General features: G+C 43.1%; 1 protein-coding gene across 3 annotated transcripts in view; it reads left to right on the top strand.

Annotated features, from left to right (window-relative positions):
- The window catches only part of LOC135514978 (transmembrane and coiled-coil domain protein 3-like), a 53,136-nt gene that overhangs the window by 19,372 nt on the left and 14,879 nt on the right, over positions 1-18,885 (top strand). The window contains exon 1 of one of the 3 annotated variants that reach the window (XM_064938747.1): positions 9,556-9,766. The exons of the other annotated variants lie outside the window; for them this stretch is intronic. Within the exon in view, the coding sequence (XP_064794819.1) occupies positions 9,695-9,766 (72 nt within the window). The 5' untranslated portion in view covers positions 9,556-9,694. Of the gene's footprint in view, positions 1-9,555; positions 9,767-18,885 lie in introns of those variants that run through there. 3 annotated transcript variants of the gene reach the window in all.

Raw genomic sequence — 18,885 nt, forward strand, 5'->3', positions numbered from 1 at the left:
GGAGAGAGAGAGAGAGGACAAGAGAAGGGTAAGAAGGAGAGAGAGAGAGAGAGAGGACAAGAGAAGGGTAAGAAGGAGAGAGAGAGAGGACAGAAGTAAAGGCTAAGAAGGACAAGAGAATGGAGAAGAGAGAGAGAGAGAGAGAGGACAGAAGGGTAAGAAGGAGAGTGAGAGGAAAAGTTAAGGAGAAGGAGAGAGAGAGAGGGACAAGAGAAGGGTAAGAAGGAGAGAGAGAGAGGACAAGTTAAGGGTAAGAAGGAGAGAGAGAGAGGACAAGAGAAGGGTAAGAAGAGAGAGAGAGACAAGAGAATGGTAAGAAGGAGAGAGAGACAAGAGGACAAAGAAGGGTAAGTAAGAAGGGTAAGAAGGAGAGAGAGAGAGAGAGGACAAGAGAAGGGTAAGAAGGAGAGAGAGAGAGAGAGGACAAGAGAAGGGTAAGAAGGAGAGAGAGAGAGAGGACAAGAGAATGGTAAGAAGGAGAGAGAGAGGACAAGAGAAGGGTAAGAAGGAGCGAGAGAGAGAGGACAAGTTAAGGGTAAGAAGGAGAGAGAGAGAGAGAGGACAAGAGAAGGGTAAGAAGGAGAGAGAGAGAGGACAAGAGAAGGGTTAGAAGGAGAGAGAGAGAGGACAAGAGAAGGGTAAGAAGGAGAGAGAGAGAGAGGACAAGTTAAGGGTAAGAAGGTGAGAGAGAGAGAGGACAAGAGAAGGGTAAGAAGGAGAGAGAGAGAGAGAGGACAAGAGGACAAGAGAATGGTAAGAAGGAAGGAGAGGACAAGAGAAGGGTAAGAAGGACAAGAGGACAAGGGTAAGAAGGAGAGAGAGAGAGGACAAGAGAAGGGTAAGAAGGAGAGAGAGAGAGGACAAGAGAAGGGTAAGAAGGAGAGAGAGAGAGGACAAGAGAAGGGTAAGAGAGAGAGAGAGAGAGGACAAGTTAAGGGTAAGAAGGGTAAGAAGGAGAGAGAGAGAGAGAGGACAAGGGAAGAAGGTAAGAGAGAGAGGGAGAGAGAGAGAGGACAAGAGAAGGGTAAGAAGGAGAGAGAGAGGACAAGAGAAGGGTAAGAAGGAGAGAGAGAGAGGACAAGAGAAGGGTAAGAAGGGAGAGAGAGAGAGAGAGAGGACAAGAGAAGGGTAAGAAGAGAGAGAGAGAGAGAGGACAAGAGAAGGGTAATAAGGAGAGAGAGAGAGGACAAGTTAAGGGTAAGAAGGAGAGAGAGAGAGAGAGAGGACAAGAGAATGGTAAGAAGGAGAGAGAGAGACAAGTTAAAAGAAGGAGAGAGAGAGAGAGGAGAAGGGAGAGAGAGAGAGAGAACAAGAGAAGGGTAAGAAGGATAGAGAGAGAGAGAGGACAAGAGAAGGGTAAGAAGGAGAGAGAAATACACTACGGAAAAAAAGGAACATGTCAGAAATCAGCTCAATGCAATTGAAGAATCCATAGACTCTAAGGAGAGAGAAATACACTACGGAAAAGAAGGAACAGCATGTCAGAAATCAGCTTAATGCAATTGAAGAATCCATAGACTCTAACCACTTCTGGGAAAATTGGAAAACACTAAACAAACAACACAAAGAACTATCTATCCAAAATGGAGATGTATGGGTAAACCACTTCTCCAATCTTTTTGGCTCTATAACAAAGAATAAAGAGCAAAAACATATACATGATCAAATACAGATCTTAGAATCAACTATTAAAGACTACCAGAACCCACTGGATTCTCCAATTACATTGAATGAGTTACAGGACAAAATAAAAACCCTCCAACCCAAAAAGGCCTGTGGTGTTGATGGTATCCTCAATGAAATGATCAAATATACAGACAACAAATTCCAATTGGCTATACTAAAACTCTTTAACATCTTACTTAGCTCTGGCATCTTCCCCAATATTTGGAACCAAGGACTGATCACCCCAATCCACAAAAGTGGAGACAAATTTGACCCCAATAACTACCGTGGAATATGTGTCAACAGTAACCTTGGGAAAATCCTCTGCATTATCATTAACAGCAGACTCGTACATTTCCTCAACGAAAACAATGTACTGAGCAAATGTCAAATTGGCTACAACAGACCATGTATTCACCCTGCACACCCTAATTGACAACCAAACAAACCAAAACAAAGGTAAAGTCTTCTCATGCTTTATTGATTTCAAAAAAGCCTTCGACTCAATTTGGCATGAGGGTCTGCTATACAAACTGATGGAAAGTGGTGTTGGGGGTAAAACATACGACATTATAAAATCCATGTACACAAACAACAAGTGTGCGGTTAAAATTGGCAAAAAACACACACATTTCTTCACACAGGGTCGTGGTGTTAGACAGGGATGCAGCTTAAGCCCCACCCTCTTCAACATATATATCAACGAATTGGCACGGGCACTAGAAAAGTCTGCAGCACCCGGCCTCCCCCTGCTAGAATCCGAAGTCAAATGTTTGCTGATGATCTGGTGCTTCTGTCACCAACCAAGGAGGGCCTACAGCAGCACCTAGATCTTATGCACAGATTCTGTCAGACCTGGGCCCTGACAGTAAATCTCAGTAAGACCAAAATAATGGTGTTCCAAAAAAGGTCCAGTCACCAGGACCACAAATACAAATTCCATCCAGACACTGCTGCCCTAGAGCACACAAAAAACTATACATACTTTGGCCTAAACATCAGCGCCACAGGTAACTTTCACAAAGCTGTGAACGATCTGAGAGACAAGGCAAGAAGGGCATTCTATGCCATCAAAAGGAACATAAATTTCAACATACCAATTAGGATTTGGCTAAAAATACTTGAATCAGTCATAGAGCCCATTGCCCTTTATGGTTGTGAGGTCTGGGGTCCGCTCACCAACCAAGACTTCACAAAATGGGACAAACACCAAATTGAGACTCTGCACGCAGAATTCTGCAAAAATATCCTCCGTGTACAACGTAGAACACCAAATAATGCGTGCAGAGCAGAATTAGGCCGATACCCACATATTATCAAAATCCAGAAAAGAGCCGTTAAATTCTATAACCACCTAAAAGGAAGCGATTCCCAAACCTTCCATAACAAAGCCATCACCTACAGAGAGATTAACCTGGAGAAGAGTCCCCTAAGCAAGCTGGTCCTGGGACTCTGTTCACAAACACAAACACACCCTACAGAACCCCAGGACAACAACACAATTAGACCCAACCAGATCATGAGAAAACAAAAAGATAATTACTTGACACATTGGAAAGAATTAACAAAAAAACAGAGCAAACTAGAATGCTATTTGGCCCTACACAGAGAGTACACAGCGGTGGAATACCTGACCACTGTGACTGACCCAAACTTAAGGAAAGCTTTGACTATGTACAGACTCAGTGAGCATAGCCTTGCTATTGAGAAAGGCCGCCGTAGGCAGACATGGCTCTCAAGAGAAGACAGGCTATGTGCTCACTGCCCACAAAATGAGGTGGAAACTGAGCTGCACTTCCTAACCTCCTGCCCAATGTATGACCATATTAGAGAGACATATTTCCCTCAGATTACACAGATCCATAAAGAATTTGAAAACAAATCCAATTTTGAAAAACTCCCATATCTACTGGGTGAAATTCCACAGTGTGCCATCACAGCAGCAAGATGTGTGACCTGTTGCCACGAGAAAAGGGCAACCAGTGAAGAACAAACACCATTGTAAATACAACCCATATTTATGCTTATTTATTTTATCTTGTGTCCTTTAACCATTTGTACATTGTAAAAATACTGTATATATATAATATGACATTTGTAACGTCTTTATTGTTTTGAAACTTCTGTATGTGTAATGTTTACTGTTCATTTTTATTGTTTATCACTTTATATATTCACTTTATATATTATCTACCTCACTTGCTTTGGCAATGTTAACACATGTTTCCCATACCAATAAAGCCCTTGAATTGAATTGAATTGAGAGAGGACAAGAGAAGGGTAAGAAGGAGAGAGAGGAGGTAGTTGCTGTCTATTCCACTCCCTGCCTTCTCCTCTCTACAGCCTCTCCATGCTGGTCCCCCCCTGCCGTTCAAGTTTAGTACAGTTCTGTTATGACTTATGTAATTTTAGCAACCCAGTGTTGATTCGTTCCCAGCCTGCCCTCTGAGTGTGTTTAATAATGTCTGGCAGTCAGAAAGTAGCCTCTGTTATCACACATGGCTGAGGTATGAGGCCGGCGAGACTGATTGGTTTGTCAGAGAAACCCATCCATAGAAACAGTGGCTGTGTGTGTGTGTGTGTGTGTGTGTGTGTGTGTGTGTGTGTGTGTGTGTGTGTGTGTGTGTGTGTGTGTGTGTGTGTGTGTGTGTGTGTGTGTGTGTGTGTGTGTGTTCTCACTGAGTCTAAAATCAGTAGCTCGTATCAGATAGTAGTGGAGAGGAAGCAGTACGAAAGAGAGAGACAGAGTGTAATGTTTACAGTTCATTTTTGTATTGTTTATTTCACTTTTGTTTATTATCTAAACATAGACATATGTTTCCCATGCCAATATAGCCGTTAAATTAAATTGAATTGAATTGAGAATGTGAGAGAAAGACAGAGAGAGAGAGAGAGCGTGAGAGAGAGCGGGCGAGAGAGAGAGACTGTGTAAAGGCCATTAGCAGAGAAGGACTGGGTGGGAGATTGTCAGCATTTAAAAGATAGAGAGAGAAGGAGATGTGATGTGATGACTACATTCACTGACACACAGCTTCACTTCCAGAGAGAGAGAGAGAGAGAGAGAGAGAAAGAGAGAGAGAGGGGGAGAGAGAGAAAGAGAGGGGGAGAGAGAGGGAGGGAGAAGAGAGTGATTTTAGAGAGAGAGAGAAAGAGAGCGCAAGAGAGAGAGAGAGAGGGAGGGAGCTTTGGAGGGAGAAGAGAGTGATTTAAGGGGTATGCAGAATGACGCATAATGGTTTGAGAGAGATGAGGTTGTTTTTCTTCTGGACAGAACTAGGGTGTAGGATTTGGTCATCACAAACTAGTTCAACCACACTGCCCCAATTACACAGAGACAAGGACCGTGTGTGTGTGTGTGTGTGTGTGTGTGTGTGTGTGTGTGTGTGTGTGTGTGTGTGTGTGTGTGTGTGTGTGTGTGTGTGTGTGTGTGTGTGTGTGTGTGTGTGTGTGTGTGCATGTGTGTGTGTGCATGTGCGTGAGCGTGTGCGTGTGTTCACTCTGTCTCAGTATACTGAATCTTTTCAGAGTACCCGCGTTGCTGCGTCGAGATTAGGGAAGATGTCACACAGACTCTGTCACACATGCTCCATACACACACTGGTAAAAACAGGACTGAAACAGAGAATACAGATTCACACTTTGTGTTCCCATATGTGCATATAGTGATCTCTTCTCCTAATCCGATTACGCTCAGCACATCACCAGTCTGGACAGATAGGCCTTAACACTGCTAGAGGAGCAGCAATGCACTGTGTGTGGGTGTGTGTGTGTGACTGAGACCCAGGCAATGTGTGTGTAACAGAGACCCAGACAGTGTGTGACCTAATCTGGCACTGGCGTCTCTCTGAGTCACACAGGAAGGAGAAGGGCCAGAGTTCCTCAGAGCAGTCTGTTCCAATGCCTTACCAGGGGGAATCGTCTGTTCGTTTCGATTTCCTTGTTCTTCATAAGATTATCACACAATCACCCACGCACAAACACAGAGGGCAGCTTTGAGGTCAGTTATGAGCCAGTATGACTCTTGTAGAGGCTTCATTAGGATCCCATTAAAACATTCCAGATCTCTACATCAACATTCCATAACTCATAAATTTTCTGTTCCGGAACCATGTGGGAAGGTAGAGGTCAGATTGGGGTGACGTCTAGGACAGAGACAGGAAGTGGCACAGGAAGTGTAGAATGAACACAACGTCAGGGGAAAATGGAACAATGGCAGTCTTTGCGATAAACACCACTCGTACGCGCACACACCAGATGAACTGTAGCCCACAGTCTCTCTATGCAAAGTCAATATTTATAAACTGGACAATCTTATCTTTCAGAGTAATTGGATTATCAACTCAAAAGAAATGGACTATCAAGCGAGACCACTAGTGCCATTTAGATAAGATGTTGCGGCAAAGGAGAGAGTGTGTATTTATATAGAGCGAACACACTGCAGGTAGTTCAGCTCTCAGAGGGATGAGACTTCTGTCTGATTAATTAAGAAAGCAGCAGAAAAGGAGAGGGAGAGAGAGAGCGGCGCAAGGAACTAAACGGTGACTTGGTTTTGCAGTTGAGACCAGTGTAAAAGCTGTATTAGAGTTCCATGTCTGGAGAACTTCTGATTAGTGCTCTGATCATTGTGAGTTATATGAGCAGACTGTGTGTGTTTGCGTGTGTGTGTGTGTGTGTGTGTGTGTGTGTGTGTGTGCTTGCATGCGTGTGCAGCATGCATCGGTGCATGCGTGCGTCAGTGTTTGTTCTAAAGCTATTCCCCCTGGGCACATATGGTGCTCCAAGCCAAATCAATGCAGCCAAACACCAATTTAGACCAAATCAACGTTCCATTCCTCATTATAAATCAAACACATTTGAACTAATCAACAGGCCTACATAGGTGATAATGGAATAGAAGTGGATTAGTTAAATGGTCTGAGCAAAGCAGCGAGATCTGTCCCCAATCCCTGTACCCTCTACCTCTCTGACCTTATTTATAATACTAATAATAATAATAATAATTTGGTGGGGGCTTATATTTGTCCTATTTCATGTACAAGTGTTTATTATACGCGTGTGTGAATTGGAAATGTGTTTTTTTGCATGTCCTAACTCCCCCTGGGAACCCCTCGGAGAGTGGGGTCATGGCCAGGGTCTGCCAGGGACCCTGTAGCAATTAGGGTTAAATGCCTTGCTCAAGGACACATCGACAGATTTTTTACCTTGTCGGCTCTCGGATTCTAACTAGTCGCTAGGATACCTGCCGCCTCAAGAAGTCTATTTTGTGTTTATAGTACGGAAAAAGAAGCAATATGGTTGAAGCTCCCATAAACCCATTTGAGGACTTGTTGCTTACCTGGTTTCTTCAGATCTGCCAACAGTGAAGGGGCTAGGTGGGGCCAGGCTAGGGGCTGTTTTCAGCCTGTGTTGAGAGTGAGAAGGTAAAGAAGACAAGATGACTACTCTCCTGATGGAATTGTACTGTCTCTGGCTGCAGTATTTCTGATACGCAACATGTAAATAACTCATTAATGATTCACCCCCACCAAATGACCTCAATCCTATAGAAAATGTGTGGGTAGAACTGTGCTAGCAAGGAGACACACAAACCTGACTCAGTTACACCAGCTATGTCAGGAGGAATGGGCCAAAATTAACCCAATTTATGGTGGGAAGCTTGTGGAAGGCTACCCAAAATGTTTGACTAAACTTAAACAATTTAAAGGCAATGTTAGCAAATACTAATTGAGTGTATGTAAACTTCTGACTCACTGGGAATGTGATGAAAGAAATAAAAGCTGAAACAAATCATTCTCTCTACTATTATTCTGACGTTTCACATTCTTAAAATAAAGTGGTGATCCTAACTGACCTAAGACAGGACATTCTTACTATGATTAGGAATTGTGAAAAACTGAGTTTAAATATACTTGGCTCAGGTGTATGTAAACTTCCGACTGTATGTGTGTGTTTGCTTACGGATCAGGTATGATATAGCTGGTTTACCTTGTGAAGGCGACGTGGGGGTCTGAAAGGTGGGAGACTGCATATGAATAAGCTGAGGATTAAATGTCCTGTTCCGTTTATGGACAGTAAAATAACAACAACCTCCTGGGCCTGGGTCACGTGACACAGCTACTGGACTCATCTGCTAGCCAGCAGTACTGTGGGCTGCCAACTGTGTCTTTAAAAATGGATGACACAATAAAAGAGATATCCTTATTGAATTATTTATGTGGACCTTTTTCCTTGGAGACAAGGGTGGGATATCCACAACGTCTTCCAAAGGGTGGCATGCTAAGGCCAAGGCTACCTCCTGTAGAAATTCTCTATTTTTATCAGCTGTCTTACCAAGCCAATCTCCGTAGCACACATGCATGCAGTGAAGCACCTACATGGGGCGCTGTTGAGGCTTCTGTGGAAAGATGTGGCAGTCTTGTTATTTACATTTTTTTACATGGCGGAACACAAGTATATATAAATAATATACAAAGGACATTTGGGCTAGGGGGCGGGGCTAGGAGGTACAATATCAAATTACACAAGGACCTTAAGAAACATACATACACTTATAATTCTAACAGCTTTTTTGTTAGTAGAGTATTTAACGGTCATAAAATACAGTTCAATTATTTTTTTAAGGTAAGAAATGTGGTATTTTGTTTGTAAATTTACATTTGTGACTATGAAATTTGGCCAAAAGAATAATGAAATTGTTTACATAAAATTGTTCAGCTTATTTCTATCATAGGTAAAGAATCCAAGCAGTACATCTCTCCACAATAGTGTAAAATCTTCATAAATGTGTTCAATTATAAATCTACTGATGTCTTGCCACAGATTCCTTACATGAATACATTACCAAAAACAGATGCAACACCGTTTCTGGGTGGTCATTACAAAAGGTACACTCTGAGTTGATGTTTTCCTTAAACTTCTTCATATTGTAGTTGGCAGGATAATATTGATGAATAATTGTCCTTAATTTTGTTAACAAGTAGGTATGCGTGTGGCTACATCCAACCTTTCCCCCCACATATTATCAATAAACCGTTCCAATAAGGCATAACATAATACAACATCCGGCTGAAACAAGGTTCGTATCGCTCTGTTGCTGAATGGACCAGAAGAGAAACTAATCTCAAGTCAACAGGTCAACAGGGTTAATGGAAGGTAGGTTCTGAGGGTCAGGTCTTGACGCGTTCCTAAATAATGATGAATAATAAATGGCATCTAAAACTATTTCAAAATCTTTAGGTGTTACAGGGACCTTGTAAGTTTATAAGAATTCCTTATAACTAAGAAAAAATACCCTCTGCATTTACCAGTTGGCTCGCCAATAGGATATTATTTCGGAACCAATACTCTAAAAACAAAGACGTGCCAGTCACAGACAGGTGCAGCGCGCTGATGATATCAGTTATCAAGGAGGTCATGAGGCGCGGCCACGGTGTCTTGGACTGTGCTAAATGGACTTTTCGCACTCGGTGGAAAATGATCCCGAGCATCATCGTATCTAGTGCTATATCCATTCGACTTGCCATTAGTAAAATGTTATGTCTTCCCATGGGCAGCAACATGTGTATGGGGAGACTGACATTTGATGCCTTCTCTCCATTTCTAGGCTATTTACTATATATTCATATTTCTAATCGTGGATGGTTGTTCATTTCAACCTAGGCAACACACTTTCACCTAGCTCAATCTGGCAACAGTTACAAATATAGACTTTAGATAAATGACTGAGGATAATCCATAGTGATAAAGGGTTAATTACATGGGCAAATAATAATTGTGTCGGTTAAATATATACATTAATTTACCCCCCCCCCCCCCTGGAGTAGTGGGAGGAGTCTAGTGGCTTCGCACTCTGTCCTGTGCTTCGGAAGCAGATTACCTCCAGGAGACCCTGATCACCCGACAACCGTAGTGAGTGACAGTCATGAGTGACAGCTCTCGGACGGGGACGACGTGAGCACGATGGACAGTTTGTAACTTTGCTTTTGTAGGGGAATGTCAAGTCCACATTCACGGACCAAACTAAGGGACTATGCCCAGTGCCGATACCGTTGTGGATAAAAGTTTATCAGAAGTAGAGAGATATAACCTCTGCGGCGAAATGGTAAATATGCCTTCCTGGTCACATCGTCTGCGGAATGACAGTGATTTGCTGTAACGTATCTGACTGCGTCTGAGCTAGCCAACATTTGTCACGTTTGATGTTCGGTAGTATACTAGCACTTCTTCGTGGCGGTTGTAGTGTACAATATCGGTAATATGTATCATCTATGTTGTCAGCGAGAGTAACAACAACCAGTTGTCTCTATGCGAATTATCCCAACTAACCGTAGCTAACAAAGTATTTGGGCTATAGTTTATCCGTGACTGAGTCGAGTTCGGAACCGTTCCATCGTGCAGCGCAGTCCCAAGTGTTGGGGCGACTTGATTTGGAAATTATGTGCACCGTATCCATTACGTCATGTGAGACGTTGTAGTTAATTGCAACAGGACATGTTTAGGAATAATTTCAGATCATTCCATAGTTAAACAGGCTGTTTGTAAATTGTGGTCATTTATTGCTTTAGATTTGTTGTTGTATCTAGCCAACACATGTCTAACTGAATTTGTTATTTATACACTCAGTGTTTGTATCTGTTGTTTTGACAGCCAGGTATAAACCGGTTAGTCAAGGATTTGTACTGCTGGGCAGATGTTTCATTGACGGCAACAGCAGGTATTTTCACAAAACACAACTTTGCGTTCGACCTCTGTCAAGTGCTCGTCCATGAACACAACAACTGTTGAACAAATTTACGAAGTAGATTCTATTCATTCGGTTCCTTTACCTTAGCGGTTTTGTCGGGAGCAAATGTGCAGCCAGATGTTTGTGGTGGACGTGGCCCCCCGGTCATTCCCACGCTGTATAGTTGTTTTGTCCCTGGTGTTTGTGTTCATTCTTAACTGTAATGTCGTGGGTGAGATACAGTGACGAGTTATACTTATAGAACAAACAACACTGATAGCTGATCCCCATACCATGACCCATTTAGGGGATAGGCTATGCAAAACTAAATCGAGCTATTTATCCTAGTATACGACAAACCACCCCCTCAATTAATGTGTGAAAATGTAAAGCAGTATATGTAGTCAGGGGTCTAGCTGGTATTCAGCTATATATCCCTTCTAGAGGGTAGGCATAGGGGAGAGGATGCAGCTTTTGTGATGGAGAGTCAAGGGGAAGGCAGGGGGATGGCACTGGCATATTCCACAGATTCTATCTGACAGTGGAAACCCTTGGTCGGTAACGGTCACTGGAGTGGAAAGGAGCGTTTGGGTGCTCTCGCCAGCCATCCATACGTTAATTAGCGTGGCTGGAGAGTGGCGGCTTGTCCGTGAGTCAACCGGGACAGGATAACCCTGGCTGGAACAGACTACGGAGCAGGGAGAGGAGATGCTGAGAGACAGAACATACTCTTTTCACCCTCCCTAGTACACATGCCCCATATTTTCATTACAGGATAGTTGTTTTGCAGTTTGAAGGAAAGTGGCCTAGATTTAACATCCGCATCTAGCATTTACATTATGGAAGACAAATCCATATGTTGTTGTTATCACTGGTGATGATGACCAGACACACACGCGCGCACACACACACACACACATTTGGCATCTGTCATATACAAACGATGCCCCTCTCCTCTCTGCCCTGCCACCATCCCCACTCATTTATATTTAACTACACACACTGACTGAAGCTGGCACATTTCACTGAATATAAATTGATTTCAGAGAGAGAAAGCTTTCAAACCCTTTACATCAACAGAGATGCTAGAATTGTAATCTGACAAACAGGCAGACGGACAGAGAGATAGACATGCAGACATTGTGATCGATGGAGGGTGTTATTAAGGTTGAATGTTATTTATTCATTAGTGCCTCACTATTTATTCATTAGTGCCTTGCTAGTCTTTCCATCTTAAGTACTGAATACACAAAGGTCAGCTCCACCCTGTGTGTGTATGGTGTAGTGTCGCATAGTGTGTGTGCGGTGTAGTGTCGCATAGTGTGTGTGTATGGTGAAGTGTTGCATAGTGTGTGTGTGTGTGTATATGTATGTAGTGTATATATATGTAGTATAGTGCCGCATGTGTGCCTAATCTATCAGAGGTTTATGGGGAGAATATGCTGTTTCTGTCCTTTCTCCTCTAATTAACTAGAGAAGGTTTTCCTGCCTTGCTGAGAAAGAGAAGGAGACTCGTAGAAAGAGCAAAGAAGGGATGGGTTGTCTTTTCCTTTCACAACTCCCTGGAAGTCTGCCCTTGGGCAGAGTAAGTTTCTTAAGGCTGTGTTTTTCCCAGCCTGCTCCACTCAAGTACAGACTGGACTTTTACTGCCTGAGGTCTTATTCCAACGAGACACAGGAATAAAAAGAATGTACGGATGGGTTGTGTGTGTGTGTGGTATGCATGTATGTGTGTGAGTGAGCGAGTGTATGTGCGAGTTTGCGTGTTTGTTCGTGTGTGTGTTGCTGAGCTGTTTTTGGCAGTGTAGTAACAGGCCATTAAATAGTGTGTTGTGAGCGCAATTTACTGTGGCCCCGGGGCCAGTGCATCGGAGAGAGAAGTGGCCGATGGCACATTCCAAAGGTGTTAATGGCCGCTTGGTCTTCAGAAATGAGGAAATATCAAGCTAGTCGGATTGACTACGTTCTGGTATCCTTTTCTATGGTGCCAAAAGTGAGAGAAGGATGGATTGAGGATATATTGGAGATAACAGCCAGCCATTAGAAATACTTAAACTCTCAGAATGCAGGGAAACCAGGCATAATCTTTATAGCAAATTTTGAGAAAGCCTACAGTAAAAGTACGGCTTGAACTTATTTATAAGAGCCTGGATTATTTCAATTTTAGAGAATCGCTTGTAAAATGTATAAAAGTAATGTATAACACTCCTTTATGTAAAATTATAAATAATGGTTATTTCTCTGAAAATGTTTTCGTTGTTGGGAGGTGTAAAACAGGGTTGCCCTCTTTCACCATACCTATGTGCTATGGCAATTGAATTGTTAATTATAAAAATCAGATCCAATGATAAAATGAAGGGGTTAAAAATTAATGGATTAGAAACAAAGGTATCAATATATGCTGATGATTCAAGTTTTTTTTTAGTCCAAAATCTTCAACCCTGAACAGTCTTATTGAGGACCTGGATAATGTATCCAGTTTATCTGATTTAAAACCCAACTACTAAGTGTACTATATTACGGATTGGGTCTCTAAAAGTCACAAACTTTAAATTGCGATGTGGTCTCCCAATTACTTGATGGTGCTGTTGATGTGCTTGGGGTATACATTACAGGAAAGTTTAATGATCTTGCAACTGTCAATTTTGATAGAAAACTGATAGGACCATGAAACCATGGAAAGGCAAACACCTGTCAGTCTATGGGAAAATTACACTGATTAATTCTCTAGTGATATCACAGTTGACATAGCTATTCATGGCTCTACCAACTCCAGGATAATGCTTTTTCAAGTTATATGAGCAAAACATTTCATTTCATTTAGAATGGGAAAACAAGTTAAGGTTAAACCGGTATATTTATATAATGAATATGAGTTTGGATGGCTAAAATTATTAAATATCAAGGCATTAAACCTCTCTCTTAAAGATTTTATTATACGGAAACAATATCTAAATCCAAACAGGGTTTTCCAGTAAGCTGCTAAAAGAGGCACATCCGATGTTTAAAAGGGGTCTCTGTGCTGTTATACAGATTAAAACTCAATTTCCGATGGATTGACAATGGAACCGTGTTTAAAGTATCTTTTATTTTTAAATGAAGTTAGACAGAGTTGGCTACAATTCTAATTTTATCCTCCGGAAGAGGCAGAATATATATTACAGCAAATAATATGGCTAACCTCCAATGTACTGATGGAGGATGAACCAATTTTCTTGGAGAGAATGTTTAAGGAAGGTACCCTGTTTATGAATGACATTGTAAACAACGACCGTAGAATTATGTCATACAACAAATGAATCCAGGTGAATGGAGATGCTCAATACAAAATTATAACCAACTCATCGCAGCTCTGCCACAAAAAATGGAAGAGGAAATTACTTAAAAGAGAAAGGAATGAATTATACTGAACAAAAATATAAATGCAACAATTTCAACAATTTTTACTGAGTTACAGGTCATATAAGGAAATAAGTAAATTTAAATAAACTAATTAGGCCCAAATTTATGGATTTTATATGACTGGGCAGGGGTGCAGCCATGGGTGGGCCAGGGAAGGCATAGGCCCATCCACTTGGGAGCCAGGCCCACCCACCAGGGAGCCAGGCCCAGCCAATCGAGTTTTTCCCCACAAGTTTTTTTTTTACAGACAGAAATACTCCTGTTTCATCAACTGTCGAGGTGGCTGGTCTCAGACGATTCCGCAGGTGAAGAAGCCGGATGTGGAGGTCCTGGGCTGGTGTGGTTACACATGGTCTGCTGTTGTGAGGCCGGTTGGACGTACTGCCAATTTCTCTAAAATGCCATTGGGAGGCGGCTTATGTTAGAGAAATTAACATTAAATTCTCTGGCAACAGCTCTGATGGACATTCCTACAGTCAGCATGCCAATTGCATTCTCCCTCAACTTGAGACATCTGTGGCATTGTGTTGTGGAGAAATGCTCACTAATAGGGATGTAAACACATTTGAGAGAAATTAGCTTTTTGTGCGTATGGCCATTTTCTGGGATCTTTAACTTCTACTCATGAAACATGGGACCAACACTTTACATGTTACGTTTATATTTTTGTTCAGTATAATTTGTGTGCCACTAATAAAAAAAATCCTAAATGGCTTAAAAATACTAATATAAATCGTGAAATGTATCAGTTTCACAGTCAAGAAGGTTGACAACTATGCTGCATAAAATTCAAGATAGTTGGGAACAGATATCCGATGTCCCAATACCATGGCATCGGGATTATGAACTGATATACAGTACAAAACAACAATTGATGCATTAATTAGTTATTTTCAATTTAAGCTATTATATTAAATTCTCGCTACAAACAGAATGCTCAGTATATGGGGTATTCAACAGTCAGACCGGTGCAGACTCTGCCATGTGGAAACAGAATTAGTAGAGCATCTCTCTTGGTACTGTCCATCATTGGCTTGTTTTTATGTGGAAACAGAATTAGTAGAGTATCTCTCTTGGTACTGTCCATCGTTGGCTTGTTTTTGGAGTCGGGTCCGGGATTAGTTGTTATGCCATAATGTCAGGGTGCTGCTGTCAGTCAATAGGAAATAATATTGTGCTCTTGGGTAAAATGTACATTTATGGGACAATTTCAGCAGAAAGATTGCAGGTGGGGAGGTTCAAGTCTCTAGTGAGACATCATGGGATAATGATGGAGAGGTTTAAGTCCCTAGTGAGAGACCATGGTAGAATGATGGGAGGTTCCTAGTGAGAGACCATGGTAGAATGATGGGGAGGTTCCTAGTGAGACACCATGGGATAATGATGGGGAGGTTCCTAGTGAGACATCATGGGAGAATGATGGGGAGGTTCCTCGTGAGACACCATGGGAGAATGATGGAGAGGTTCCTAGTGAGACACCATGGGATAATGATGGAGAGGTTCCTAGTGAGACACCATGGGATAATGATGGGGAGGTTCCTCGTGAGACACCATGGGATAATGATGGAGAGGTTCCTAGGGAGACAACATGGGAGAATGATGGGGAGGTTCCTAGTGAGACACCATGGGAGAATGATGGAGAGGTTCCTAGTGAGACACCATGGGATAATGATGGGGAGGTTCCTCGTGAGACACCATGGGATAATGATGGAGAGGTTCCTAGTGAGACAACATGGGAGAATGATGGTGAGGTTCCTAGTGAGACAACATGGGAGAATGATGGAGAGGTTCCTAGTGAGAGACCATGGGAGAATGATGGGGAGGTTCCTAGTGAGACAACATGGGAGAATGATGGTGAGGTTCCTAGTGAGACACCATGGGAGAATGATGGAGAGGTTCCTAGTGAGACAACATGGGAGAATGATGGTGAGGTTCCTAGTGAGAGACCATGGGAGAATGATGGAGAGGTTCCTAGTGAGACACCATGGGAGAATGATGGAGAGGTTCCTAGTAAGACACCATGGGAGAATGATGGGGAGGTTCCTAGTGAGACACCATGGGAGAATGATGGAGAGGTTCCTAGTGAGACAACATGGGAGGATGATGGAGAGGTTCCTAGTGAGACAACATGGGAGAATGATGGTGAGGTTACTAGTGAGACACCATGGGAGAATGATGGAGAGGTTCCTAGTGAGAGACCATGGGAGAATGATGGGGAGGTTCCTAGGGAGACAACATGGGAGAATGATGGGGAGGTTCCTAGTGAGACACCATGGGAGAATGATGGAGAGGTTCCTAGTGAGACAACATGGGAGAATGATGGGGAGGTTCCTAGTGAGAGACCATGGGAGAATGATGGAGAGGTTCCTAGTGAGAGACCATGGGAGAATGATGGAGAGGTTCCTAGTGAGAGACCATGGGAGAATGATGGAGAGGTTCCTAGTGAGAGACCATGGGAGAATGATGGAGAGGTTCCTAGGGAGACAACATGGGAGAATGATGGGGAGGTTCCTAGTGAGACACCATGGGAGAATGATGGAGAGGTTCCTAGTGAGAGACCATGGGAGAATGATGGAGAGGTTCCTAGTGAGACAACATGGGAGAATGATGGGGAGGTTCCTAGTGAGAGACCATGGGAGAATGATGGAGAGGTTCCTAGTGAGAGACCATGGGAGAATGATGGAGAGGTTCCTAGTGAGACAACATGGGAGAATGATGGAGAGGTTCCTAGTGAGAGACCATGGGAGAATGATGGAGAGGTTCCTAGTGAGACAACATGGGATAATGATGGAGAGGTTCCTAGTGCGACACCATGGGAGAATGATGGGGAGGTTCCTAGTGAGACAACATGGGAGAATGATGGGGAGGTTCCTAGTGAGACAACATGGGAGAATGATGGAGAGGTTCCTAGGGAGACAACATGGGAGAATGATGGGGAGGTTCCTAGTGAGAGACCATGGGAGAATGATGGAGAGGTTCCTAGTGAGACATCATGGGAGAAAGATGGGGAGGTTCCTAGTGAGACACCATGGGATAACTATGGAGAGGTTCCTAGTGAGACACCATGGTAGAATGATGGGGAGGTTCCTAGTGAGACACCATGGGAGAATGATGGAGAGGTTCCTAGTGAGAGACCATGGGAGAATGATGGAGAGGTTCCTAGTGAGACAACATGGTAGAATGATGGGGAGGTTCCTAGTGAGACACCATGGGAGAATGATGGAGAGGTTCCTAGTGAGAGACCATGGGAGAATGATGGGGAGGTTCCTAGTGAGACAACATGGGAGAAGGATGGGGAGGTTCCTAGTGAGACACCATGGGAGAATGGAGGGATGCATTAGAAGAGGAAATGGTAGAATGGTGATTTACTGGAGAGATGGGTTGATATGTGGCTGTCTGAAGGTGGAATTGATTGGAATAATTCTATACACAAATATACAGTATAAAAGGTCCTCCAATCAGGGGTGGGGTTGGGATTGTTTTATGTTTTGTGTTTCACTATTTATGTTTTGTGTTTTGGTTTCATGCTGTGAGAGGTGTGTGTTGTTCCTGGTGGTTATGAGCGGGGCCTTGCCGGCATCTCAGTGCGGGTGGGGGCGAGCGCAACCACTAACCAGAACGCCCACGTTAGTATTGTTGTTGTTTTAAAGAAAAAAATAATTTGATAAAAAAACTTTTAAAAACTGTCCTCTCCAGACCAAATAAAAAAACAATCAGGGCAATAGTTCTACAATAGGTGATTAAATGAGCCAGCCTTAAGGGAACAAGCGCTTGAGTTCTCATTTAATGTTGCAGTTGTTTCCCAGGGCATCATGCTACACAGACACTGTTTCAGTCTGGATGCATACAGTATTAATGTCTACAATGAGCCTGCCTTATCTGACCACCTCAGAGAGCCCACATACCTCATACTACTGTCCAATCACCAATCACCACAAATCACTGAAATTAGCTCGGTCTTACCTCTGTGAGAGAAAGGAAGGGTGAAGGAGGGAGAGGGGTAGAGAAAGGGTGGGAGGAAGAGGGGTAGAGAGAGGGTGGGAGGGTGAGGAAAGGCCTCAATGTATTGAATTATGGGTCCCTAGTCTCTGAGATGCTCCATTGGCCATTATGGTTGAGGGGTAGCCTAGCAGCTGTCATTCCCTTCTGTTGTCAGGGCAACCACAGGAGTCTCACCCCCCCCCAATCGTATACAGGCTTTGCCGCTGATATCTCTTTCTATGCTCCCCATTCTCTCCCTCTTCCCTTCTCTCCTCTCTCTCTGATGTCTCTGTGCATGAATGATGCTCAAAGGCATTTATTCACTTTGGGGGTGTTGCTCTAAAGCTTCTCTCTCCCTCTCTTTATCCTGTCTCTGCAAGATCAACTGTTCTGCCTCTCTCCCTCTCTCTTTATCCTGTCTCTGCGACATCAACTGTTCTGTCTCTCTCTCTCCCTCTCTCTTTACGCTGTCTCTGCATGATCAATTGTTCTGTCTCTCTCTCTCCCTCTCTCTTTGTCCTGTCTCTGTGACATCAACTGTTCTGTCTGTCTGTCTCTGTCTGTCTGTGTACCGTATTCATGGACTCGCCCTGAGTTGTGTGAGTTGGTGGGTAGGATATGGGTTATCCATGGTGTTTGGGCTAGGATCTCTGGGAATGAGGACAGAGTTATAGCCATCGACGAGAGAGCGAGAGTCCTCAGGCAGAGTGGCGTGTTGGAGGAAGAAGAGATGAAGAGGGAATCTAGTCAGAGCAAACAGGGGTTTGATTTAATACACTAAAGTAGCTACTAGCTAGACTTGGCTGAAGCTGTACATACAGTATCTGGACCAGGTTGGCAGAATCGTTTTAGGTATTTCTCTCTATCCCTCTACCTTCCCTTCTCTGTGGATCTCTGTCTATGTGTGTGTGTTGTTAGATTCATGATTGAGCGTGAGCTAAGCCTACAGTGGACAGACACGCACTAACAAACCAACAGAGATGCTGGTATAGTGAGTAACACAGCCTCGGATTAACACACACATACGCACTCACTCATCAAAAAAAAATTCTGTATCACCGAACTGTCTTTATATATTATAACACCGGCTCAGAGTTGACTGGATCTTTTTAGTC

Source organism: Oncorhynchus masou, chromosome 26 (assembly GCF_036934945.1).
Source record: "Oncorhynchus masou masou isolate Uvic2021 chromosome 26, UVic_Omas_1.1, whole genome shotgun sequence".
NCBI classification, from domain to species: domain Eukaryota; kingdom Metazoa; phylum Chordata; class Actinopteri; order Salmoniformes; family Salmonidae; genus Oncorhynchus; species Oncorhynchus masou.